The following is a 26,342-nucleotide window of genomic DNA, read 5'->3' as shown; positions in this document are numbered from 1 at the left end:
GGGGCTTTTTAGAGGTGATTGGGTCCTGAGGGAGGAGCCATCATCATTGGGATTAGTGCCCTTACAAAGGAGATCCCAGGAGGTTACAGCTAGAAGGTGCCATGTACAAACCAGAAAATGGGCCCTCGACCAGACACACCAGACATCGAATCTGCCGGCACTATGACCGTGAACTTCTCAGCCTACACAACTGTTAGAAATAAATTTTTGTTGTTTAGAAGTCACTAAGTTTATGGTATTTTTGTTATAGCAGCCTAAATGGACTAAGACACTATGAGACCAAACCCCAGAGGTTAACTGATTGACTTGGTTCTCAAAGCTGCTTAGAAACAGAACCAGGACTGCAACATTTGGACTTAATATTTAAAAAGGCATTTTTTTAAAACACATATCATAGGCTAGGCAGGAACTAAAATAATCTGCAAATAATGAGCTCATTGAATCCTTTCAACGATGTTATAACGTAACTACTGACTTCATTTCTGTTGGTCAGGAAATAACCATCCCAAAGCCACACACAGAGGATCAATCTGTGGAGGGGCTAGGTCATGAACCCAGTCTAACAGACCCTAGGGCTCTGAAACTCTGTAACCACCCTAAGCATGCCAGGCACTGCCTAATGAGATGGAGAATGTTTCACTTATTTCTATGTCTTATTATAAACATAAGAATGCCTCAACTCATTTTCAAATCGTGAAATACTTAATAAAGAAAAACAATGTTCTGATACTCACGTATCTTTCCCAATCAATTTCTGCATAAAATCCATTTGGTGCCCCGTTACTTTTCTTCTGCAATAAATTTGAAAATAAATTTAGAAGAGAAACATTTGAATAAGAGACAAGGAACAAAGAACACTTAACTCTTATCTGTATTTAGCAAGAGCTATCAAAATCCAGCACCGGAAAGACAAATTAGAGCAGCCTATTAAGCAACCACACTGGTGTAACTGAATGGTAAATTGAGCTGCCATGAGACTGCATAAAAGAGCTTACATACTTATTTCACAAAAGACTGTAAGATACCTAAGCATAGGAATGGTAACAGCTAGCTGTTCGAATTTTATTGGTTACTAAAAAATTAGAAGCACCTACAGTATAATTTAATCCTCTATACCTTCAGGGGATATAATCAGATATATATATGGAAACATTTTGACTGCCATGTTGTTCTCATATACAATTAGTTCCAACATACCTAAAGAGTATCTCTCCAAGTCATTAACTAATCTTCCTTTAGCTTTTCTAACACTGACTCAACTTTTCCCTAACCACCCCCTTGACAGAATGTAAGGGGAATCAACTCCAAGTTAATTCAGTTCCTAGGTATTAAAATAGTTTTGTTATTCTTTCCAAGTGGCTTTTCTTATCAAATTATTAAAATAGAATCCAAGGATTGATTGTGGATTTCTGTCATCCGTGTGTTCTATGGCTTCATGAGCATACGTCATTGCAAGATGACTGGATATCAGCCATTACTCTTTGGATTCTTTTCAAGTTCTATTTTAGCACCTAAACAATCATGATATATGGCCACAAGCATTTGAGTAAGGCTGTGGCATCATACAAACAGAAATTTCTAAGATTCCCTACTTTCTGGGAGCAAAGGACAAAAACACAAATCAGGTTGGTAAGGAGGGGTCCATTCAACAACATTCCTGTGTTTAGCACATAAAACAATAGTATGTCACCGAGAACTAGCAGAACTCAGAACAGCACATATCAAATAGTGAAGCATGCGGCTTGAGGACAGGACTTCTAATTTTACAATCACAGATAAAATCCACTTGAACTACAACATTGAACAGCTAACATCTAATTTGGCAAATAGGTAGGAGAAGGAAGTTTTCATGTATGCATATCACTAGAAAAGCAAATTAGAGGTAACCTAGTAACCATTGTCATTGATTACTGAATGCTGGACTGGGCATTCTAAGAACTAGCCTAGTTTATAGCTAGAGTGAATAGCGGGTAAGGCATAGATATTGTGTCCATGCCCTCTTTCTTCCTCTTCTTATACACCACCACTGCACTAGAATGCACAAATACAAGAACTCTGCCATGCTTCTAGTACCCAGGAACATTGACTCCGTGACCCTCTTTTTCTTTGTTTTGCTCCTGACAAAGATTATATACTTTGTCAGACTACACCATTTTAACCTTTTCACAGAATTGCCTTCATTGAATTAGTGCTTCAGCAATACTCTCCCTACTTTGAACAAAGGGCATTTTTAAAACCTGCCACATCATCCTTGTACCTGTATGAGTTATGGAGTTAAGGACAAGGTCCATTACATGATGTGCCATCTAATAATAAAAAAAAAAAACCTCTCCCATGGAGAATGGATATGGTTCCTATTTTCTTTTTGTCATATTTACTCTTTTGTAATTCATACTTTACCAATCTATTTCCATATGAATTCTTTGCAAAATTCTCCAAATTCCTTTTAACAAACATCGTAATAAATTCAATATACAGATTTAGTTTATAATAATGAGAAATCAAATGAACTATGTTGTTCCAAAGAATTAAACTCATGAATTTTGTGATCACTATAGTATTACTATTAATATAAAGTTTGCTTCTGAAACAATTCTTAAATACAAAAGATTGTTATCTAAAAATCAAAAAGGTTAGGTAAATTACTGAGTTCAAACTTCTAGCTTGCTTCCATAGTAGTCTCATCTCCATACTCAAAGCCCTTTACAACCAAGATAGCTTATGTGTTCAGCTAAATAAATAAATATGTGTGTGTGTGTGTGTGTGTGTGTGTGTGTGTGTGTGTGTGTGTCTTTCTTGAGAACATATATTCAACATTATGGATAAAAAGTTCCTGATTTTTCGGGATCTGGGCTGAGTGAAAAAATTCCCAGTTTCCATGGAAACCAATATAGAAGACTAAAAGGAGAGAAAGCAAAATCTATAAAAAGAAAATGTCTTTTAAACTAGGAATCTTTTTAACACAAATACCAAACACAAACAACAAATCATAAACAATACACTTAGAGGCAGCTCTTCAGCACACAAGCACACACAAACATGGCTTTATCAGAGGAATTGGCAATTTGGCCTCACTCATGCTAGCGGATTATTATGAACATATTTGGCTTCACAAGTGGAAATGATCGAGTTTAAGTTTGGCTGGAGCCTGGCTGAATTGTTTTTGGCCAAACCCCAAGAAAAAAGCAATTCTCCTGGTTATACCACCAAAGCAAGGTACAGCTCATAGTAGTAATAGGGAAGGTAATGGCTCTTTTGATTTTTGATCGGAAAACACTGAAGAAGCAAGAAAGAATATAAGTAGGAAGATATCATTTAAAAACTAGGCCTCATAGTAAAAGCAATATCAGATATTGGCTAACATATAAATAGTGATTTTTCTCTTGGAGTTGGAGTTATGTATTCTTTTACTTCTTTCTTTTTTAAAATTCTACAATTAGCATAAGTCAACTTTTCTCACTTGAATATATGACTGTTACTTAAAGATAATTGAGGCTCATATTAATATTAGTCATGCTTTAATAGGTATTTTACTTTGGTCAGGCTTATTATCTGCTCTCAGATACTATGATGGGCTAAATCAATAAATGCAGTAACAGTTGTGTTCAATTATACATTCATCAAATTTCTCAATTTCTACTGTGAATGCTTCTCTTTTCCAAGGTCAGCTCATGGCCATGTAGTGTTCCTTAGACATGAAGTATTAAAGATACATGGTATTCTACTTAAAAATTATCTTCTTGCCACCGAGGCAAGACTTGACTCACTTTGTAAATAATCCCATAGAACAGTACTGTTCAATAGAATTATCAGTGAAGATGAAAATATTCTATATGTGGACTGTCCAATACGGTAGCCACCAGCCACAATTAGCTATGGAGTACCTGAAATGTGGCAGGTGCTACTGAGGAACTGAATTTTGAATAAGCATATGTAGCTACTGTACTGGACAAGACGGTAATAGTTGCTGTATAGTCTGGGCCTGGATCAGCATCCCTGACTCACCATCGTTTGGCCGAGTATATTCGTTGCCACAAGCCAAGGCCCTGCTGACTTCATGATGTTACTAAGATAGTGTTTATCCTAACAAATGACTACTCAAGTTGTATGGTGACGTTTATATTATAGCCAAAGCTTTCTTATAGACAGCATATTATTTTACAAGTTTGAATCCCTGTCCTTTGTCTAAGACAAAGGAAACACATGTCCTTTAAACCCAATTACTCTTTAAAAAGTATATTCAGACATCAGTATATCAGGCCTATGTGGTTGATTTAAAAATTGGCCTTGGATATTCAAGAATAATTTAGAAATAGCTAAGAAAGTTTTTCTTAGATTGGTTAAATAAATGCACTGTTTTTTCCAAATTTCAAATTGGGATTTTACTCACTGTTTCTACAACCCCTTGGAAATTTTAAACTAAAATCTGTTTCCTTACCGAAACTTTTTTTCCTCCTTCACGCGCACACTCTGCTTTGTTATTGTAGGGTGGTTCATGTGGGCTGGGCTGCTGGAATTGATTGTTTTCATGTAGAAAAAAGTTGTTAAAGGATCTGTTTGTTCTTTAAGACACATATAAAGAATCACATGGAGTCAGCAAACATACCATAGAAGAAACAATTTCTAGGCCAAATCGTAGGGCCTACCAATCTCGGCAGGGTTCCTTAAGCAAGGAGTGGACTTTGGGGCCCATAATGAGGCTCTATTCAGCAGGCCAGTGTAGCTAGGCCAGGAGAAGAAGGGGGAAGGAGGAAGACGCATCCCAGGCACTAGGGATTACGTGGATCTGGGCCTCATTCAGCCAGAACTTAATTTACAGGTAGAGAACAGACACCGGGACACACCAAAGAGACTAAATAAAAATGGTTATATTTCCAATAGGAGTCCAGGAGGTCGAGCTCTACCGTATATCCCTCCTTTTCAAAGCTTTCCTGAAGGTTGTCAATACGTACAGCATGAACTGCTGACAGCTTCAAATCTGGGCCCTTTCCTGCACACGCGTTCAGGATGAGCAGAGATCTCCTCACAGCAATGGCTGTGATTCCCTGTGCCCCCGGCCTGTGTGGATGGAAATCTAAACTGCTCAGGAAAATGTTTTGAGCGCACCCTGCACAAAGGTGAGTTGGTCTCTGGGTTAGAATGCATTGTCACTCGCAGCTGCCTGAAGTCTCAGACATCATGCCAGACAGCTCTGCTGGAGGGACATTCACCAGTGGGGAGCGAGGCAAGCCCACCTTCACACCTGCAGCCTTGCCATGAAGCCTCTGTAGACTAACCCTCAAAAGTGCGGTCACCAGAGATGGGCCTCATTAACTTTTGAGAAACTGAAATTAAATAGGCATCAGTACATCGAACTTATCGCATAGCCATTTATAAGCATTAAGGGGGTGCACCACCACCTGTGGTTTGCAGAACCACATTAGTGAAACCATGCAGTTCAACTTCAGATACCCAGGAGACAATAATTTGGAAGCTAAATCAGCCAGGTAAAAGATAAAAGTGCGCCTGGGTCCACGGACACAAGGGATTAAAGAAATCAGCCTGGGTTTGAAAGAAAATTGAGATCGCTAAGGACTGAATGCAAGCAGAAACTTGACTTCCTACAGCATTCTCAAAATTTGGTGACCACAGTGAGTGAGGAATATCTGGGGAGTCCTTCCAAACGGTAAAACTAGCAGCTGGCTAATAAATGCCAACTACCTAGGAAGCTGCATTTACTTAGAATGTGGCCTTTTTCAAACGGGTCTGCCTTACTTCCTGAGAAGTCAAAATTAAACAATTCCTCTTTCCTAAAATCACGACCAGTGATATTTATGGCATTTCCAATTAGGGAACAAGGAGGGTGCCACTGCCGATAGATAAATATATGACTTGGATTGGTGGCAGAGAGAGAGATCTCAGGGAGCTCAGCTATGAAGCCCTGACTTAGGGTACACGAATCCACAGAATCACGGCTGGGCTCTTTAATGCAGCACATGCTCGTCATTGCCAGCTGCATGCCAGGGCTGCACCGACATGCCAGGGCTGCGGTTCTACCAGAGATTTAAACTGGTGGTCCCTAGAAGAGCAGAGAACACTGAGGTAGCAATGGGGTAGGGAGTGAGGAGGTGGCGGAGGGCAGGAGGAGCAGGGCGTTAGAGAAAAAGGGACAAGACTGAGGTGGTAGAGGGAGAGAAGCAGGAAACAGCAGTCTAGCCTAAGAGCAGCAGGGACAGAAAGCAGAGAATAGCTAACAGAGCCTTGCCGAGGTCAGAATGAAGGAGACAAGAGAACCCAGGGAGGGGACCGAGACAGAAGCAGAGAGAAGACACAGAAGCAGAGAGTACCTGAGACAGAGTTAACGAGAGGGCTCTGAGCCAGAAGCAAGAGGTGAGGAGAAGCTGAGTCTTCTGGGTCTTTTTTTTCCCCTGCTGAATAGAGCCTTGATTATAGTGTTACCCAATGTCTGGTCAATTTATGTCTATTTTCTTAACATTTCATGGCGAGAACTACATGAATGCAAAAGGGACCCCAAAGCTAAGAACCTTGAGTCAAGTATGGAAGAAAAAACTTCTGCTATAGCTGCAATTAACACCTCAATTTGAGTATAATATTATGAAGGGTGATTTTTTAAAAAATATTTTTAACCACCAGATTTATTTTAGTTCCCACTCCAGCCCAATGAGCCTAATGTGAGTCCATTTTTTTTTTCAGTAACAGCTGTTCTTTTGAACCTTCTGAATAGGCGTCTGATTTAGATTCAAAGGAAGTCATTTTAGAAGTTGGTACAGACTCCCATAAGCTCAACTCAGATAAATCCAAGCCCATGTGCCATAGACTTCTTTAAAAAAGCAAGAAATCTGGTGGCCAGCAAGAAGTCAGAGTTACTGTTAAACCTAAACCCAGTGGACACATTTTCCTCCTTCAGGCTGTAAATTCAGGCATAAGTGGTTTCAAGACCATTCCCTACTTAGGAATTTAATATAGAAAATGTATCTGCAACTCAACTAAAGGGGAAAACCTTCTTTCAATTTTATTGGATCTGAGCTCCATTATGACTTTGTGGCCTCTGTTGGAGAAAAACATTCTCACATAATGAGCCATTATATCATTAAATTGGAAATGAAATAACAGTTAATGGTAGCAGCCCCTGCAGGAACTGTCTGGCTTTTGACCCACCATATTGTTGAGGTTTGCTCGCCTACTCTGGGGCAGGATTTTAGGTGAATGCAATAAATAAGTTTAACTTGACCAAGACTGCATTTATATGTCCCATGCAATTACTACAGAAAATTACAACAGTGAGAGGTCTGAAAAGTCATTTAAGTTATTTTTTCCCTACAGGAAAAAAAAAAAAGAAATGGGGCTTCAAGAAATTCAAACATAGTATATATATTGAAATGCAAACCTACTGAAAATGGTCATTTAAATACTTACAATTCCATCTCTATCTGGTGAACCTCTGTAACAAAAAGAAATGGGTAGCTATTAGGAAAATGAATCATTCTTGCTACATAGACTAACATACAACAATAAGAATTGCAGACCACCTCTCTCCCCCTTTCCTGTGTTCCCACCCCAGTGAACCTGGCTAATGAAAACGAAATCAAAACAAATTAGTCGAATGATATTTGAGCGTGGGATGTGTGCCTGTGTGTGGGGGAGGAGGCAGATTCTCCTTAAAAGCTGTTGTCCAAAAGGTACATGTTGCTATCGCGGTGTCTTGGTTCACTTTTGAGAGGGGAGTTTATTAAGAGTCTGTCCCACTCAGCTGGCTCCATTTAAACTACCACAAGGAATGTAAACTGACTTGCCCTCTCTCATCTTCTCCCCTGTGACTGGTCTTGAATCTCTCCCTATAGAAAGGAACTCCTATGGTATTTCTCTCTTTACTTTGAGAATCTGTATTTTCTTCTATATTTATATACCTACTGCTCCTTTGATTTCAGGAGAGCAGGAAATGGAGGACAATGTTTGCTAAATGGCCCCCTTGATGACTTAAGGCCAAGAGAGTTCATCATCCAGGGCGACACTGTGTTGCAGTGCCTAGCAGTAAAGGTTCCAGAGTAGGATGAACCTGGGTGTCCAGACTCCACCACTCATTAGTTCTGTGACCTTGAATACATTACTTAATCTCTCAAAGTCTGTTTAAATAAAATAAAGTATATAAAGAACTTGTAATTAGTTCCTGGCCCATACTAACTAGTCAAAACTGTTCATTTGTTATGTTTTTTTTTTTTCTCTTTCATGGTGTCTCATCACTGAGAACACAAAACTGACCATTTGCAGCCATGTTAGACTTCAAAGCAAGTAATATTATTGTTCCTTTGGGAAACTGAGCTGCAGGAGCCAGAGGAAGGTAGAAATAAAAGGGTAGTCACTGTGACTTTATAACTTCCTATTTTAGTTCACTCTGTAAAGAGCTAGAAAAATGTTATTCTGTTAACACAGAGGCCAGAGTTATGCTTAGATGAGGACCTGCATTGTTTGGAAGGTAAACTTAATAAGTGCTTGAGGTGGACTCTGAAGTCTTACGGAGTTTGGTGTGGTTGGAACTGTTCTTTAGGAGGTGGGACCAAGTAACAACATTCCTTATTGATTCATGGGGTGGGGAGGAGGAGAGAGGAGAGGAAGGGAGGGAGAGAGGGGGAGAGAAATGCAGAGAGTTAGGAGCACATCTTCTGGGCTCCATGATGGGATTTCCTTTTCCTACTAACACCCGCTTCAAATTCAGCAAGATATTCCATTTGGATTATAAAACACTTGATGGGAGCACATCATTTTTCGTAAGCAGTTCTGTGTCTGTGGGGATGCAGAGGTAAATCAGCGATACATGGACTAGATGCAGAAAGGACCCAGATATTGAAAGACCCATGGGAGTTGACAGAAATCTTGGGGTCTTTGAACCTGGCTATGGGAATTAGTTGGTTCAAAGAAATTTCATGTAAAACAAAGTGTAGGAAGATAAAAGTTGATAAAAGTTATAATTCACTGAATGAATACTGAGTGTTTATAGCCAGGCACTAGGCTAGAATCAGAGGATAGAAATAATGAAGAAGTCATGCTCATGGTAAAAAGAACGAGACAGGCGAGTAAATCCAGGGGGATACCAAGGTTACCAATAAGCCAAGGTTGGACAGAAAGCATAGAGGAAAGGTACTGCCCTATATTCATCAAAGCAAACTTCCTTTTTCAGAATTATATACCGCAAAAAATAAGCATTTCTTACCAGGATAGCAAACCTGTACTGAAGGAACTGAGAGAGAGATGATTGTGTCACCTTTAGGGTAGGATATATCCAAAGGTACTGATCCTCACGGGGATGTCTTTGGGGGCAGCACATTATAGATATGAAGACAAGGCTCTGCAGATAGGCCTGGCTGTGGCGTTGCCCACTATTGGTCCAGGTACAAGGGTATATCAATAGGCGATCTAAACGAGAGGCTGCTTGATCTCATGCATATTGCAGCTATAGGGGTGGCATTTCCCTGTAATTGGACATAGCGGCATAGTGTCCTATCCTGCCTCTGTCTTAACCATTGATGGAATGGAGCCTGTGTCTCCTAGTCTGGTGGCTGTAAGCATGGCAATGAAGACCACTGGCTGTAGTGCCAGACTGCCTGGATTCAGTCAACGTAGATTCCTAACTGCATAACCTTGGGCAAGTTCTTTGAGCCTTTTGTGTCTCAGTTTCCTCATTTACTAAATAGCTATGAAAATGGCATATACCTCATAGGCCTATTAAAGGATTCAATGAAGTGAAGAAAGTGAAGAGCCTGGAATAGTGTCTCGAATATAGTAAACACTCATGAAATGTTATCTAGAATAAAGTTTTTATACAATCTGACCTAGGATGGTGAGTGGAGAGATGTTTGCTAACATCTCAGTCTCAGATGCTAGAGCATGTGTTATCAATGCATTTTCTAACCCCTTCTTATGAAGTTTTATACATATATTTTTAGTAATTTTATTTTCTTTTTAGCAGAGAACCCATTATATTTACTGACTTCTATTTGAAAACTAATCATCTACCATGGGCCTTTGTCGCTATTTTAAGAAGTGTCAGTTCCCTTTTGCAGCTACTGCCTTTTCTCTTACTCCGCTACAGGTCTTGATTAAAATTTTGCCCACCTAGTCTTTTCCTTCTGGGTGACAGAGGATGGGCACTTGATTTGGACTAGAATTCTGGCTCCAACTCTTATTTCCAGATAGCCTTCAGAGAGTTACTTAATCCCTTTTGGCACTGATTTCTCATTTCTAAAATTGAGATATTATTTCTAACCTTATTGAATCGCCGTGAGGATTAAAAAGGATATCAGTGCATACAAAAATACCCTGCACAGGGCCTGCCACTTAGCACAGGCTCTCTCTTTTCCTCTATCAGCCACTGTAATGATGATCAAATCAGGAAGCTCTGGTCCCGACCCCACTCTCTGTCTAAGGAGGTTCAATCAGCTATAGTTGGAGTTGGTCGGCTACTGGAGCAGGTTGCTTGGCAACACTCACGGAGTTGTGACAGTCCTGAAAACAGTTTGCATCAACAAGGTTTCAATGATTGCAGACGAACATAAGCATTACCTAACACTGAAGGGACAGTAAATTGCCAGAACAACTTCCCAGCCTTTTGCAAGAATGATGCATGACCCAATTCGAGAGCAGGGGTTCATGAAAGGCAAAGGTTTATACTAAACAGCATGTCCTTCAACTATCACTGCTGGTAGAATAAGTTTATGGCTGGGGTGCCTGGGTGGCTCAGTCGGTTAAGCCTCCGACTTTGGCCCAGGTCATGATCTCACGGTTCGTGGGTTCAAGCCCTGTGTCGGGTTCTGTGCAACAGCTCAGAGCCTGGAGCCTGCTTCGGATTCTGTGTCTCCCTCTCTGTCTCTGCCCCTCCCTTACTCATGCTCTCTCTCTCTCTCAAAAATAAATAAAACATTAAAAAAATTTAAAAAAAGAAAAACTTGCAAGACTAGAGTGAATGTCATTTCCCTGAAATAATTATTTACCAAAAGAAAAAGCATACAGAAAAGGTAAGAACCAGAGATTTTAACAAGCGATATCTACACACACACACACACACACACACACACACACACACACATTGCTTCCTCCCCTTAGAAAACTTTTTACACTATCTGGTTTAAAAGGCTTCAAGGCTTCAAGGTTGCCCATTCCTAAGGAAGGAAGCCCAGACACCTCACCCTAGCCCTTAAAGCCCTTCCTATCTGGGCCTGGTCTCCTTTCCAGCCTTGCCTCCCATTACCACCTTTACCTGCAGCCATCACGTAGACAAACTGTCCTAGCTATCTTGTCCTGAATGCCTACTGGACTTTTCCATCTCTCTCCCTTGGCTGTCATTGTTTCCTTGGCATGAGATGCATGTCCTCACCTACTTGAAGTCCAAACTCAAGGTTCCTCCCTCTCTGAGGCTTCACTGATCATCTGTCCAAACATGAGTTTTCCCACCCTCAAATTTCCATGAAATTTCATTTTTAACTGCTCATAAGGAACTGACCACATATTAATTTGTATTAGTAAGAGTAAGAGTAGCATCCACTGCCATTTATTGAGCATTTACTAAGCACTAGCTACCATAGGAGGCATTTCAACTATGTTATCTCATTTTGTTATATGGAAGATATTTCTTTGGTATGGTAGATATTTTATCCCATGATTTATACGTTCTTGGAGGACAAGGACACAGTGCAGCACTCATACTGTGCTAAAATTTATGCATGATAAAAATATATGGGATGAAAAGCTAAAGGTGAGTAGTAAATGTAGCCCTCTTTGGTTTCACCTGTATCCAAACAACTGTTGATTTTCCCATTTTGTAACTTTCGGGGATTCTAGCCAAATAAAGGGTTTAACGGGTGCTTCATTCTGCCGTGCAGCTGACCACACCACATGGCCACATGTGGTCCCTCAGCTGCAGCTGAGCCGCTGTGCTGTCCCAAAGTACATACGTCGAATCAGTGTCCTTTTCTTTCTTCCGTATTCCAAAGGCCTTCCTTGTACGTTTTTTCAATCCTGTGGAAAAAACAACAAAGGGTCAAGGAGATCGAATTCCTCTTTGAACACTCCTAGCAACATTCAAGTAAACGGTATCAGGGCTCCAACTCATGAACTGTGAGATCATTACCTGAGCCAAAGTCAGAAGCTTAACGGACTGAGCTACCTGGGTGCCCCCAAGTGAACGAAATTTTTGAAGTTGCAACACACCAGTTAACTTCGAACATTTAAAAAGCAGTGAAAGTTTATGTAAGTATCTGTGTGTGCTCGTGGACATGATTCATTATTATTTTCAACAGATGTTTATCAAAGACCCAGCACTGTAAGTTCTTAGCTCTCTGAACAATCTAAGAATATAAAGAATGCAAAGGAGATCCGGGCTAGATATAGAAAAGATTGCAAGCTTCTCTTAGATTATTGTTATTCATCACTAAATAGGTCCTTGGTCAAGAAACCATATCACAGATTTATATAAACAGCAATTTTTGGGTGAGACATATCCTGAGAGTAGGACCATTCCAAGGCACAGATTACATGAACAAGAGAGCTACATTGACAGAACACATCTTTGTCTCCCATAGTCCCATCTCATCTTTTTCTAATTCTTCAATTCTGTGGATTATTAACCATTCTCTGAACATACCCCAACATCTGTACTCCAGTATCTCTTTCTTCTATAAGTGGTTCTTACCTCTGGTTGAGGTGCTTTTCCTATTCGGATATTTAGAATTTCAACCATCTATCAAGGCCCAGACAAATGCCACCTTCTCTGTGAGGGCTTCTCAGCCCTAGAGGTATAAGAAGCTGACTATTCTGTGCCCCCCCCCAACCCCTAATGTTGCTCTTAGGTATATTTTTATTTATCAAATTGTTTCACTTAGTTCCTATGTCAGTTTCCCTCACAGGCTGTGAGCTTTTCTACGACACAGACCAAGGATTCCTTCTGTATGTTCCCTACACCTGGTATAGGTACCAGATAACATTTGTTGATTTAAAATATCTTCCAGGAGGCATCATTCAGGAAGTATTGGGGTAAGAAGGCTCCTTTCTTCCATCCTGGAGAAACCAAGCCCAATCTTGGTTCTTCCATTCCTATCCTGTCAAGGCTCTGTCTGGGATTCCTATCTCCTACATGTTCCATAGTTACATATATGGCTCATGTTTCTTAGTGAGTATTATTAAGATATACTAGATGCCTATATATTTCAAAGTCTTAGACTTGTTATTGGTGGTTTGGAAAGCCTTCTTGACAAATTGGAGCTGGAAAAGTCACTGAATTTCAGGATTTGTTTGGCACTAACAGGTGGAACAAAGGGAAAAACATTGACAGAATCAGAGATTTGATGACACCTTCTTCCAAAACATGTGAGTCAGCCCAAACCGCTCAGCTTACGTGAGTCATTCATTATCTGGCTCTTAGGATTCTACTCATATGTGATCCCCAAAATGTCTCTGTTCAGTCTAATTTTGCATTTTAATAGTCATTCCATTTAAGGTGTTTAGGTCTTTAAAATGTCAATGTTTGTTTCAAAAAAAAATCTCTTCCCACATTAAGCTCTTCATTACTCTTCACATGAGTTTATAGGAAAACTCACTGACATTTAAAACTACCCACCCATAATATTTAGGAACACCTTCCCCCATTAATTTTTATTTATTAATTTTTTTAATTTTAAAGAGAGAGAGAGAGAGAGTGCATGTCAGTAGGGAGAGGGGAAGAGGGTGAGAGAGATTCTCCACACTTTGTATGGAGCCTGACATGGGGCTCCATCCCATGATGCTGAAATCATGACCCGAGCTGAAATCAACAGTGGGATGCTCAACTGACTGAGCCACCCAGGCACCCTCATTTTTAATTTTAATCGTTAAAAACTTTCTTGCTTCTTACCTCTAATTGCCTTATCCTCTTATAGGGAAAAAATATCATAATGACAATCATCATTTTCTTCTTGGGTCCAGGCCTCTTAATTGGCTTTTCCATGCTTCTAATTCAGGTTTGGGGTCACAGTAAATGCTATATTTTACCAATCACTGCTGGTTTTTATAGGACTTTAAAATAAATGCTATTATTATTTTATGTTTTCAAATCATTTTATTTTCTATAAATTGACTATAAGAGACAGCATGTTCCACCAAACAGATCAGAAAATACACATAAATTCCAGTAATTCTTGTATTAAATTGGTAAGAGAACAGGCAATAGTAGTTTTCCATAGATTCTGTCCTGTTATGACCACCAAATTTGGACAATAGCCAATATGAACTAAGTCACAAACACCATGAATTGTCCATCTTCCAGTGAAAAGTGCAAAGGATCAGGATTCAGGGGACAGAGTTCATTTCCAGCATCATTTTAAATTGTGTAGCTTAATACAAGTTCTATCTCTTTGTGTCTCAATCTCTGTCTATAACAAATAAGCCAATAATAAGGGAAGAAAGAATTTGCACACATTCACAAAATGCTATGCCAATCTGTAATTTTAATTTCACTGAAAGTTGCATTTCCCATATCTAGAATACTTTTCTATATACGGAATACATACGGGAATACACCAAATATGTGACATTCCAGAAAAACAGAACTAACCAAATTGTCAAATAAGAGAAAGCATTGGAAACATTTTTCCCCCTCGAGAAAGGTTGGAGAAATTTAGGAAAGTAGGAAGACAACTCTGAAAGACTAAAGCAAACAGTTATGAAACGTAGAAGTTATTTGTATCTTAACAGCTCTTTGAGAAGATCCAGGAAGAAACAATCATACCAACTGTGTTAAAAGTGAATGTACAGGTGTGGTCATACGTTTCAGAGTTCATTAAAAAAATATTCAAATAAGTTTTTTGAAAGGGAGTAATGATTTTCCACTTCTGACTCCAGAACTTCATGACAATTTTAAAGTCAATTTCTGTAATTGTTTTTAGGTTGGGTCATGAATATTTGTCAACTATTCTTTACCAGAAATGGGAGGGAAAAACATCACTTGTTTTTTAAGAAATGAAGTAACTATTCCTTTGTCAATATCAAAACAAAGAGATATTAAGGGAAAGAATTTTGTTGTCTTGATGATCTTGGGCTAGAACGATTCTCCTCCAAGCTGTGGAGGTGAGAACATCCTCCAGTGTGCATCCAGAACTGCAGCCTTGGGTCAGCCACACAGGAAGTCTGGCCTGTGCCTCTAGCTCCTCTCTACTTAATTTAGATTCTTTTAGTTTCCTTTGGTACTACGAGAGGAGCTAGTCAAGTCTGGGAATAAAAATGAAATTAAAAATAGACTGATTTTTTAAGAGGGTGGGAAAGCTCATTTCAAAATAGGTGATCCTGGATATGATGTTACAAGGTAATAACATAAAGCAAAGAGTACAGAAATTGACAACAGTGATAACATAAGAAAAATATAGAATAAGAAGTTTCATCAGTGTAATATTATTAGTTATCGTTACTGAGGCCTTACCTATAAGCCAGGCACCAGTTGCTTTACATCTGTTGTCTCATGTATGTGCAAAAGTAGGAGGCGTTTTCTTCTCAAATAACTGCCTAAGTTAGGTTTCATTATCATCATTTCCAGGGAGGAAATTGGAGGCTCCCTTACCTCTATTGCTCCCCAAATGTCGAAGTTCTTCAGGATTTTGTCCTAGGGTCCTCTATACCCTCTCCCTGGGGCAAACCCACATGGCTTCACTTGCCATCTGTACATAGATGAACCCTGAATCTATAGGTCAGGCCCAGTAATATCTCATGAGCTTCTAAATATACAGTACTTCTCACAGTCAGGCTTTTCTAAATTGACAAGAGATTTCTTCAAAAGCCTTTAAGCTCCACTTATTTTTTCTTTAATTTTTTTTAACGTTTATTTATTTTTGAGACAGAGAGAGAGCATGAATGGGGGAGGGTCAGAGAGAGAGGGAGACACAGAATCTGAAACAGGCCCCAGGCTCTGAGCGGTCAGCACAGAGCCTGACGCGGGGCTCGAACTAACAGACCGCGAGATCATGACCTGAGCCGAAGTCGGACACTTAACCGACTGAGACACCCAGGCGCCCCTAAGCTCCACTTATTATATATATGCAATTAAACCTATAAAGGTACGCCTGATCATTTAGTTACAATTGTTTTCTGAATAAAATTCTCCTCAAAATGAAATAGTCCTCACGGTGAGAGATGGTAACTATACTTATTGAGGTAAACGTTGCATAATACATAGAATTGTCAAATCATTATGTTTGTACCTGAAACTAACATAACACTTTATATCAACTATACTTCAATAATAAAAATTTTTATAATGAAATTGTTCTCTATCAATAGATAAATGGATAAACAACATTTAGTATACTCATATGTAAAATATATTTCTTGTGAAAGGTCCAAAAAGTTGGAGAGTCTTTTTTTTTAACTTAAGAAAATATCTTTTAAGTTTAAAACACAAATTGTGTTTACTAGTGTTGTTCTCTGAAACTTCCCTGAGATAATTTAAAAAAAAAGTCAAATTACCTTGGAACCTCCTGGTTTTAAGAGTATACAATTCTGCAGGTGAAGAAGAAATAGTAGAGCAGAACATAATGACCTTTACCCATTTTTTTTCTCCTGAGTACAACTGTTCTATAAAAACTCATTAAGCAAATGCTAAATTCTGAATATGAGCCTTTAAATGTTACACTGAAAACAGAATTGTTCGGAGGGAAATTCCAAAAAGAAACATTTGGACTCTATATTAATTTTAGATCAAACATAAAATCTGATAGTCAAAAGAACCTACAGGGTTTTTGCTTGGTTTTATGTCTTCTGTTTTAGTTTTAAAAATCCCATTTGAAATTTTGTTCTCCTTAGAAATGAAGACTGATTCTGTAGATGGACAAGTTGAGGTAATCGTCCTGGAATTGAGTCCAGAAAGAGAAACTGAGGTGTGAACATCCTCTAGACAGGAGCTGAGACCCAGACACGCAGAAGACACTGTTGGCCTTAACCAGAGATGCCATCCTCCCATAGAGGAGTCTAAGTGGAGAGTCCTGCCAGTTACATCCTCCTTTCTATCCTTGTCCAGAATTCCTGCCATTCCACTGCTAGCTGTGGGACAACAAGGAGAATCCACATGTAAAATGGTCACAGTCCTATTAGCACATTGGCAGCAACTGGTTTATCACATGAGCTAATGTAAAGGGGCTGAGATGGGGAGAGATGTAGGGATGCAGTAGAGAGGAGAAGAGCCAAAGACAAAGCCAGGTTCTAATGCTGGGGGAGAGAGGGCCCTGCTGGGGTTGGGGGGGGGGCATATTCTGTGTATTTGATTGTTGAGAGACAGAGCTCCTTTGAAGGTATTGTTTTTTGATTACTTTCTTTACTCATTTCACCATCTTGCTTACACATTGCTTTCACTAATAGCTCTTCATTGTGGTGTTAAAGCCTTCATATAATAAGCGTATTGCCTATGAAATTGTTGAAAAGGCAGTACTTTTGGAGATCATCTTCCTGGGGTATATTTGGTTCTTCCACTTCCTATCTTTCCCAAAACAGTGCTTTGGAGCAGAGCTTGGACAATGCAAGGCCAGGGCACAAAGCTGGGTCTAGAGTGACCTACTGGTGTGGAAAAAAAAAGGAGCACGAGGAGGAGGGATGGCAGTGAGCTGTTTAGGGTCAGTCAGTATGCAAAATACAGTTCTTAGAGGGACACAAATCATTCCCTCATGTATCTCGCCCAAAGCATGAAGATTCCAGTTCCCAGAAACACAAGCAGGAGACCTGGTGGGAAGAAGCAGAATGCATGGCCCTCTTTGGAATCCAAAGATTTGGGATCAAATCCCAATTTGACCCATTGGTGGCTGTCATTTGCAGCAAAGAGAATCTAAGAGGCATTATGTTACTTTTAATATAAGATTAATGTCCTCACAGGGCATGAGGTTTGGAGGGATAATCCCAGTTTTTCTCTTTGCAATCACTAAGAGCAAAGGGAGGTACCTCTTATTCACTGAGTACCTCGTATGTGCCAGGCACTGTGCTAAGCACTTCACACAGACTAAGCCTTTCAATGAGCTCAGAAGGTATCACCAACCCCCTATCTTATGAATTAAGAAACAGACTCCAAGGGATTAAGTTCTTCTAAGATCACTAAACAAACAAGCGATAAGACCAAGATTTGAGCCAGTTCTGTCTGACTCCAAAACCAAGCAACTTTTTACGGGGTGGTCATGATGCTTCTTGTAGTACCCAGAGCAATGCATGGGACATGGTGAACACACCATCCATATCTGTTTAACATGTAAAAAAAAAAAAAAAAAAAAAAAAAAAAAAAAAAAAAGGCCAAAGTTTTTATAATGGTTAATACAAAAACTAATGACTTTTTCTGATCTTTGCAACCTACAATTCCATGGATGTTCAGGTTTTTGATATGCATTTGTGCAAACGGAAGTGTTAGGGAAGAAGGAGCCCCGAACAGCACAGGATGGAACTATCTGAATGAATGCATAGGCGTTAGAGCAGAGAATGGAAATGCAGGGTGAGTGGTGTGCTAAGGCCTCACCACATTTTTAGGTGAAAAATGTGCATAAGAGCACATCAAAAAGCTCAATTTAGCCCAAAACACATATCATAGTGAAAAATGAATGGAAGTAAATTATTAAGTACTTACGATGGTTTAGGGAATGTATCAGGAAGTTCTTTATCTTACCCCAGTACAACCTCATATGATGGGAGCTATTATCGTATTGATGCTATACCGTGGAGTATGAGGAGTAACTGGTACCAGAACACACAGCTAGTAGCTGACAGACCACATTTCAGAGTCCCTTCTGCCTGACTCCAGAGTCCATGTTCCTCACGTGTCTGTATATCTCTTTGTCAGTCATCACAATTCATTTTGCTCTCTTATTAAAAAACAAACAAACAAGGGGCGCCTGGGTGGCGCAGTCGGTTAAGCGTCCGACTTCAGCCAGGTCACCATCTCGCGGTCCGTGAGTTCGAGCCCCGCGTCGGGCTCTGGGCTGATGGCTCAGAGCCTGGAGCCTGTTTCCGATTCTGTGTCTCCCTCTCTCTCTGCCCCTCGCCCGTTCATGCTCTGTCTCTCTCTGTCCCAAAAATAAATAAACGTTGAAAAAAAAAAAAAAAAAAAAAACAAACAAAAACCAACTAGATTTTTTTTTAATTGAAAGACCTTTTTAGGAAAATTAAGATGCACATTTCTTACATATGAAGACTGTATTTTGCATGTTTAAATCTTTGTATGCTGTCCAGGGAACATAAGGACACCTAATAAATGTTTGCAAAATCTATTCTTTGTGTGATAACGTAAATTTTCAGCTTGAGCCTTCAGCTTGGAGGGTTACTCAAAGGTGAATCACATGTAATGGAATTATTTATTTTCTGCAGGAACCCAGGCCAAGCACTTGGTCTCAGTAATATAAAACAGACAAATTTAATTGTCCTGGGCATAATGCCGCATATTGACAGTAACTCTAGACTGTCAATATCTATTCATTATGATGGTCGTTGTATTTCTGTCAGGAAAGATTAAGATTCTTTGCATATCAGCTCTTCCTCTAAGTTTTAAATATAGGTACTATAATCCAATTCAGATTCTTTGTCAGAGGGTCTTACAGAACAATGTAAGATAGGTGAAGACAGAGTTCAGCCCTTCCCATGGTTTTTTATGTTTATGATTTTCAGTACTTAGACTACTGCATAAGATACGGGAACTGCTTAATAAAGGAAAGTTTAGTGTCAGGCAGTACTTGGTACATGGTAGTCACTCAGCAAATGTTTGCTGGTTGCTCCATATATTTGCAATTCTCATCAAAATTGTCCAAAATTGATGGGCATGTGCCCTTTGGTCTGAATGTTTTACCTTCATTCTTATGTGACTCAAAGGAAATTCAGTTGTTCTTTGTACTTAATAGGCACAAAGATGGTACCCGATCATTCTGAGGGGAGCCTACGGGGAGAAATGTGCATCCTGATGATGTCCTCCATTAGTATTGGACTGCGAAAGGATGTGAGATGGATGGCACCTTAACATTCAGATTTGAAACGTGAGAGTTCATGTTCATGCACTAAAATGGAGATTGCTAGAAGGCAATTCAGAACTTCAAGGAGTTAAAAACAGTGATGACTTTTTTTTTTTTTTAAAGAAATATTTGACATTTGGTGACATGGAAGAAAATGTTAAAGAGAAGATGGTCATGGAACGGATTTGCCACAAAAAGACTTAGTGTCTGCTATGCTATTATTAATGTAATGAAGGAGCTGAGTAGAATTAGGAGGAATTTTAAGCAGATGAACAACTTCTATTAAGATTTAAGCAGAAAGATCCTTGGGAAGTGTATGCAGTTGTAATGAAAGTTAGGAGGGTTGAGCTCTGAAAGACTTGGATTCGAATGTCGTCTATTCTATGTCCTGGGGCAAGTAACTTAACCTCTGAGTCTCAGTTTTCTCAGCTGTTCATCATAAAAGCTTTGGGTAAAGTTTAAATGGGTATAAAGTCCTGTATAACACCTACATTATATTGTGCACCACTACATCCAGATTTCTCTTGCTTTTCTTGCAGTTTTGATAGTTACAAAGCATTTGGGAACCAGTTATTTCAGCTGATTACATAAAAGCAACTAAATGCCTGATTTGTAGATCTATTCTTCTAGAAATAAAAATACATCAAAAATCGGTAATAATCAAAATTTCAAAATCTTGAGCTTTCTTGGATTACAGTTTTAATAGAGAAACCAAACTTGGTCTCAATAAATTTAATCTGGTAACATCTATCACAACAGATAAGTGGGGATTAGAAGACTCACAGTCTTTTCAGGAAATATAACCATCTCCTGTAGCATAAAAATACAGCATTGATGAAGCCTTTACTATGTGCAAGTCTATTACGAACTTAATCAGCTGGTCTTCCCAGTGTGATTTGAGAATAAGCCAATGTCACCTCTACTTGGATTAGTGGTATATTGAATTTGGAGTTTCTTGCTTCCATTGTGATGAGGAGACACACATGCTTTGCTTGGAAAATAACACTTCAAACACAAAATTAATTTGACCTGTTCAATGAGAACCTTGTTCTATAAAATGGCTTCCCTCTTAATCCCCCTTCCTCCCTCTCATTCTCTCTTCCCACATACACTGACTCTCTTCTCTCCCCTCCATCTCCAGTCCCTCCCCTGCCTGACACTGACATGTAAGATTAAATTAAAGTTAATGATCCTGTTCAGATGGACTCTGGTTTTGAGGCATAAACAGAAAAATTCACTGAATCACAACTCACCAAATTTCATTTCCAAAACACTCCATTTTCAACAAGGGAATACATCCCAAAGAAAGCAAACTGGACAGTAACAAAAATCCTTTTCATGTGCCCTTGTCTTTTTATATTTCATCCAGGGAGGAAAGAGCAAGTACTTTGGTAAAACCTCTAACTTGTTACTACATGTGCCATTAGTGCTCTGAGTTAAATTTGTCAAAGGTGAATTGAAAAAGAAAGCTGGAACACATTCTGCATAGAATTCTCATGGTTTAATTCTAACCTACTAGGGAGAGGCACAGAGGTGGACAAGGGGAAAGGAGATTTACATGGCACTGCAGAGCCAACCCACCACAGGCCATTAGCCGACTTCACTTACTAAGAGCCCATGAAGCCTACTTCCAAAATAGAATAGAAATGGTCTAAAAGTTAAAAATATATACAGAAGGAGATATTTTTAAAAAATAAGATCAGTCATCAGATAAACATGCACAAAAAATACAAGTCTCAAAAGGGAACTAAATAGAGAATTTAGCTCTAAGTTCTTTTGAGAGGTCTCAAAGGCCTCTGGGATGTATGTAGATGGATCCCACTTACAAGGGTCATAAAGATCATGATTATCCATGTATTTCTTCACCTGCCCTCCATCCACCCATCCTTCTGTCGTCCCACCATCCATGCTTTGGCTATAAATCCTAACAGATAACAAAATTCATTGACATGAAATTATTCCTGTGGGATAATATAAATCTATCAAATTGCAATGAAAACCTGATCCCCTTTTGTCTATTCTCATTGGAGGCAGAACATATCAAGTTAATGCTCTTGGGAAATTAACCCTTGGTAGGCTTGCAGAATTATCAAGCAATCCCCTCCGCATGGCTAAATGGTCATACTTATAAATCTTATATGCTAACATTCAAATTGATGTTTGTTATTCTACTAATGATTCTTTGGTTCTAGATCCTCATTCTTACCTAGCAAGGTCAGAATGGCAATTTTTCCATATTGGTCAGTATTCTCTTCACCAATATCCCAGTAATGGTCAGGGATACAACCCTAGCCTTTTATTCAGTGCTTAGAGTCGTGCTTAGAGTCGTGCAAGTTCCAGACTATTTGTGATCACTATCAGAAGACCTCCTCATCTTCTCACTCAGTGGTTGATAGAATAGGAACCTGCTGAATATCTGTCATGTGCCAGAGATTCTTCTGGTCTAGGGATACTGTATCTAATATTACCCTTGAATAATGTGAGATCACAGATCAGTTACTAAGTCACCCTAAAACACCCACCTTCAATTAAGTAGCTGCCACCCACTTTAACTGTTTATCTCTTCATCAGTATGACATGTATGCATAATTTTGTGGTGTTTGGAGTGAAGAGTGACATAAGATGAGGAAGTGCAAGGCCATGTCATTCAAGTTCTTGAAGGTCAAGTTAGAGACTTTAGATTTTAAGAGCAACAGGCAGTCATTGAAAGTGTTTGAGGGGCGCCTGGGTGGCTTAGTCGGTGAAGCGTCTGACTTTGGCTCAGGTCATGATCTCACAGCTCATGAGCTTGAGCCCTGCGTCTGACTCTGTGCTGATGGCTCCGAGTCTGGAGCCTGTTTTGAATTCTGTGCCCCCCTCTCTCTCTGCCCCTCCCCACTCTCACTCTATCTCGCTGTCAAAAATAATATTTAAAAAATTTAAAAAAAGAAAGTATTCAAGAAGGAAAGTAACATCATCTATTACCTTGTTCCAGAAAGCTCCAAAAGTAATTAAATTGTTTAATGTCACTATGATATGCTAAATAAATGAAATGAGTCTCTTCTAGATCATCAAGAGATAAAATTACACTGTTCTTCTGCCAAAAGTACTATGCTACACTAGTTATTTGAAAACTAACATTTGAGTTAGGTTCTGTATAGAAACTCTAACCAAAGTATTTAAATTTCCTGAATTCCTGAACATTTCTTACCACTTAAGAGTTTACCATTTGTGACAGTATATAAATATATCACTTTTGATAATCCTAATTGAGATTCAACCTAATTAAGAGCCTTCTGTTGAAACCTCCATACTTCCTGAACTCAAACCCCTAACAGAGTTGTGCTACATTTGCAGTCAGTCCCGAAACCAGACTGTAGATTTACCACTAACCAGATATGTGTTGTTGAAAAAAAGATCAATCTCTCCAGAATTCAGCTTCCTGACCTGTAAACTACCTGCTTCCCATGATTATTGTCTTAAACGAGAAAATGGATTTGGATATGTAAATTAAATGCTACCCAAGCAGAAAGCAATATCATTATTTATTTGTGTGATTATTTTTATCATCTTAATTGGGGTTGAAAAACAGTAAACTGTGGTAGTATATATCATCTAAAAGTAAAGTATCCAATCCAGTGAAAATAGTAAGGTTCTTCTCTTTCCTTGTTAATATGAAAAGGGAAGGAAAATGCATTTCCCCTCACAAACCTTCTAGTATATTTTCTGGTTTCTTCTGTTGGATATGTTAACTGTAAGATTCTATAAAATCTTGCCTACTTTTCACCAGTCTAACAAGATAAGGACAAATGTTCACATGAAGCATGGGTAATCGAAAGCTGATCTTCCTCCCAAGCCAGTTTCTTTTTCAGGGGGTTTCTCTCCAAGTAAAATGGTACCATCATCCCCCAAGATGCTTCATCTGGAAACCTAAGAAGCACCTTGCACTCCTCCTTTCCCTTGTTCTCCATAGCCAATCCATCAGGGAGTGCTGTTAGCTCAATTTCATATATATGAATCCTTCTTGATATATATCAAATATGTGTATCTATATCTATATCTATATCTATATCTATATCTATATCTGTATCTATATATCTCCAATCTGTTCACCTAGGCTCCTTCCATCTCATAAAGCTGTCACCTCTAAGACATGGTCTCTAAGATTGCGGTGGAAGAGTATGAGAAAGGTATCTCAGATACTTTACCACCTCAGCCAGGAAAGAGATAGTCCTGCTTATATGCCACTGGCCAGAATAGCATGGCTTGTATACCAAATAGTCTCACCTAGATGTAAGAGATGCTGAAAAACAGTCCAAGTCTGTGAAGCCACGCCCCAGCAAAAGCTTTGCACTCTGGCAAGGGAACTTGGTTCTTTGGAAGTCAGCTGTCTCTTTCAATCCCTGCATGGATGTAAGATGCTATCACTTCTCTGCAGCTCTAGTCCCACATAACTAACCGGTTCTGCCACTAGCTACTTGTGCTAATTTGAATAAATTTACACCTCTCTTAACCTCAATATGCTTATCCATAAAATGGATCTTATGTCATAGGATTGCTATGAAACCTAAATAAATCATGCTTAACAAATAATGTTCTTAGCAAAATCAATGGCTTGTCACATCATTATTTTCTAAAAATTGAGTCTGAATATAAAACTGATCCCAGGTTAAATTCTTAAAATTTTTTGGATTAATAAAAATCTATGGTATGGTTTGCTGAATTACTTTTTCCCCCCTAAAGGTAATGGTTTAAGAAGGCTTTGAGGTTTTTAACCAACTTCCAAATCATAATTTATGCCAATTTTTATTTTTGTTTGTTCTTGGAAGGGGGTTTTAATCAGCTTCCGTTAAAGGACAAAAAAGAGGAAATAACACAGCACAACTGACAGGTAATTAAGTCACAGAATAGCAGAGTGGACATCAACATTTGGTTTGGTACTGGATCAGCAAAACTAAAGCCCTGAGAGTTTAATTTTTTTTTTCAACGTTTTTTATTTATTTTTGGGACAGAGAGAGACAGAGCATGAACAGGGGAGGGGCAGAGAGAAAGGGAGACACAGAATCGGAAACAGACTCCGACGCGGGGCTCGAACTCACGGACCGCGAGATCGTGACCTGGCTGAAGTCGGCCGCCCAACCGACTGCGCCACCCAGGCGCCCCTAAAGCCCTGAGAGTTTAAAGCAATAGGCCCACAGCCACACAGAGAATTATAGAGGGGACTGGACTCCAACTTTCGTGCTTTACTTCAGCTCAAATACGTGTGTATGATATATAGACCAATATAAAAATATAAATATGTGTACCTATATATGTAGAGAGAGAGAACACAAAACTACATAACCATCTTCTCTAGTACTCTAAATTACCACGTAGCTTTATGTTTGAATATGTTTTTGTTTCCACTTCTATGATAAATATAACTCATTACTTTCTAAATGTCTAGAATAGTGTCATGAACCCATATTTGGCTGAACGGCACTGCCCTAGCAATCTGAATCACATTTCCAATGACGCCAATACTTTTTTAGCTGAGATCTGGCTTAGCATTTTGATTAAATTTTCTGTTAAGTACTCTAAAAAGACTTTTCACTTTATGAGACTATAACCTCAAAGACAAGGAAAGTAAAAGGTGACTTTAATAATAGAAAACAAAACAAAACAGAAAAAAAAAGTCATTAGAAATGGTATCTGTAGAAATGCCAAGATACAAATGCTGAATCTGAATTAAGCCAATTATGTGGTACGTTTCACAAATGTATTTTGTTCTTCCTGGAACAGTCACATTTATAACAGAATCTACACGCTTAATTTAAAATTTTGCCAGCACACTAGTCAGGCTGCCCCAGATATTTCTCCTTTGAAACTCCCTTGAAAACCAAGGCTAGGGGCGCCTGGGTGGCTCAGTCGGTTAAGCGTCCGACTTCAGCTCAGGTCATGATCTCACGGTCCGTGAGTTCAAGCCCCGCATCGGCCTCTGTGCTGACCGCTCAGAGCCTGGAGCCTGTTTCGGATTCTGTGTCTCCCTCTCTCTCTGCCCCTCCCCCACTCATGCTCTGTCTCTCTCTGTCTCAAAAATAAATAAATGTTAAAAAAAATTTTTTTTAAAAAGAAAACCAAGGCTAGCTCTCGTTTTTTTTCTTTCTTTTTTATGGCCACGTAAACACATGCACACACCTTCTCGCCTCAGCCACTTGGTCTAAGTACAGCCCACCTCAGTGATTTCAGTGGAATTCAATCTGCTCTGAAGTCATCAGAAGACAGAACTCCCTACTTCGTGTGGAGGGAGGACCAGGTCTTTCATAGTTCTCCAGTTTTATCTGTCATCATTACTCTTTGAACACTGTGCTCTGCAACCAAACATTCTCCTCATTCCCTAAA

At 39.2% G+C, this 26,342-nt stretch overlaps 1 protein-coding gene across 1 annotated transcript in view; it reads right to left on the bottom strand.

Annotated features, from left to right (window-relative positions):
* The window catches only part of SGIP1 (SH3GL interacting endocytic adaptor 1), a 206,413-nt gene that overhangs the window by 109,195 nt on the left and 70,876 nt on the right, over positions 1 to 26,342 (bottom strand). Inside the window, exons 2-6 of the mRNA XM_086717229.1 lie at positions 11,946 to 12,009; positions 7,417 to 7,441; positions 6,327 to 6,410; positions 4,439 to 4,510; positions 735 to 791 (exon numbers count right to left, since the gene is read on the bottom strand). Coding sequence (XP_086573355.1) covers positions 735 to 791; positions 4,439 to 4,510; positions 6,327 to 6,410; positions 7,417 to 7,441; positions 11,946 to 12,009 — 302 coding nt within the window. The remainder of the gene's footprint in view (positions 1 to 734; positions 792 to 4,438; positions 4,511 to 6,326; positions 6,411 to 7,416; positions 7,442 to 11,945; positions 12,010 to 26,342) is intronic.

This window comes from Puma concolor, chromosome C1 (genome assembly GCF_028749965.1).
Source record: "Puma concolor isolate L17-30 chromosome C1, mPumCon1.1.hap2, whole genome shotgun sequence".
Classification (NCBI taxonomy): Eukaryota; Metazoa; Chordata; class Mammalia; order Carnivora; family Felidae; genus Puma; species Puma concolor.
The sequence above is the reverse complement of the archived record's forward strand: the minus strand, read 5'-3'. Positions and strand labels throughout refer to the sequence as shown.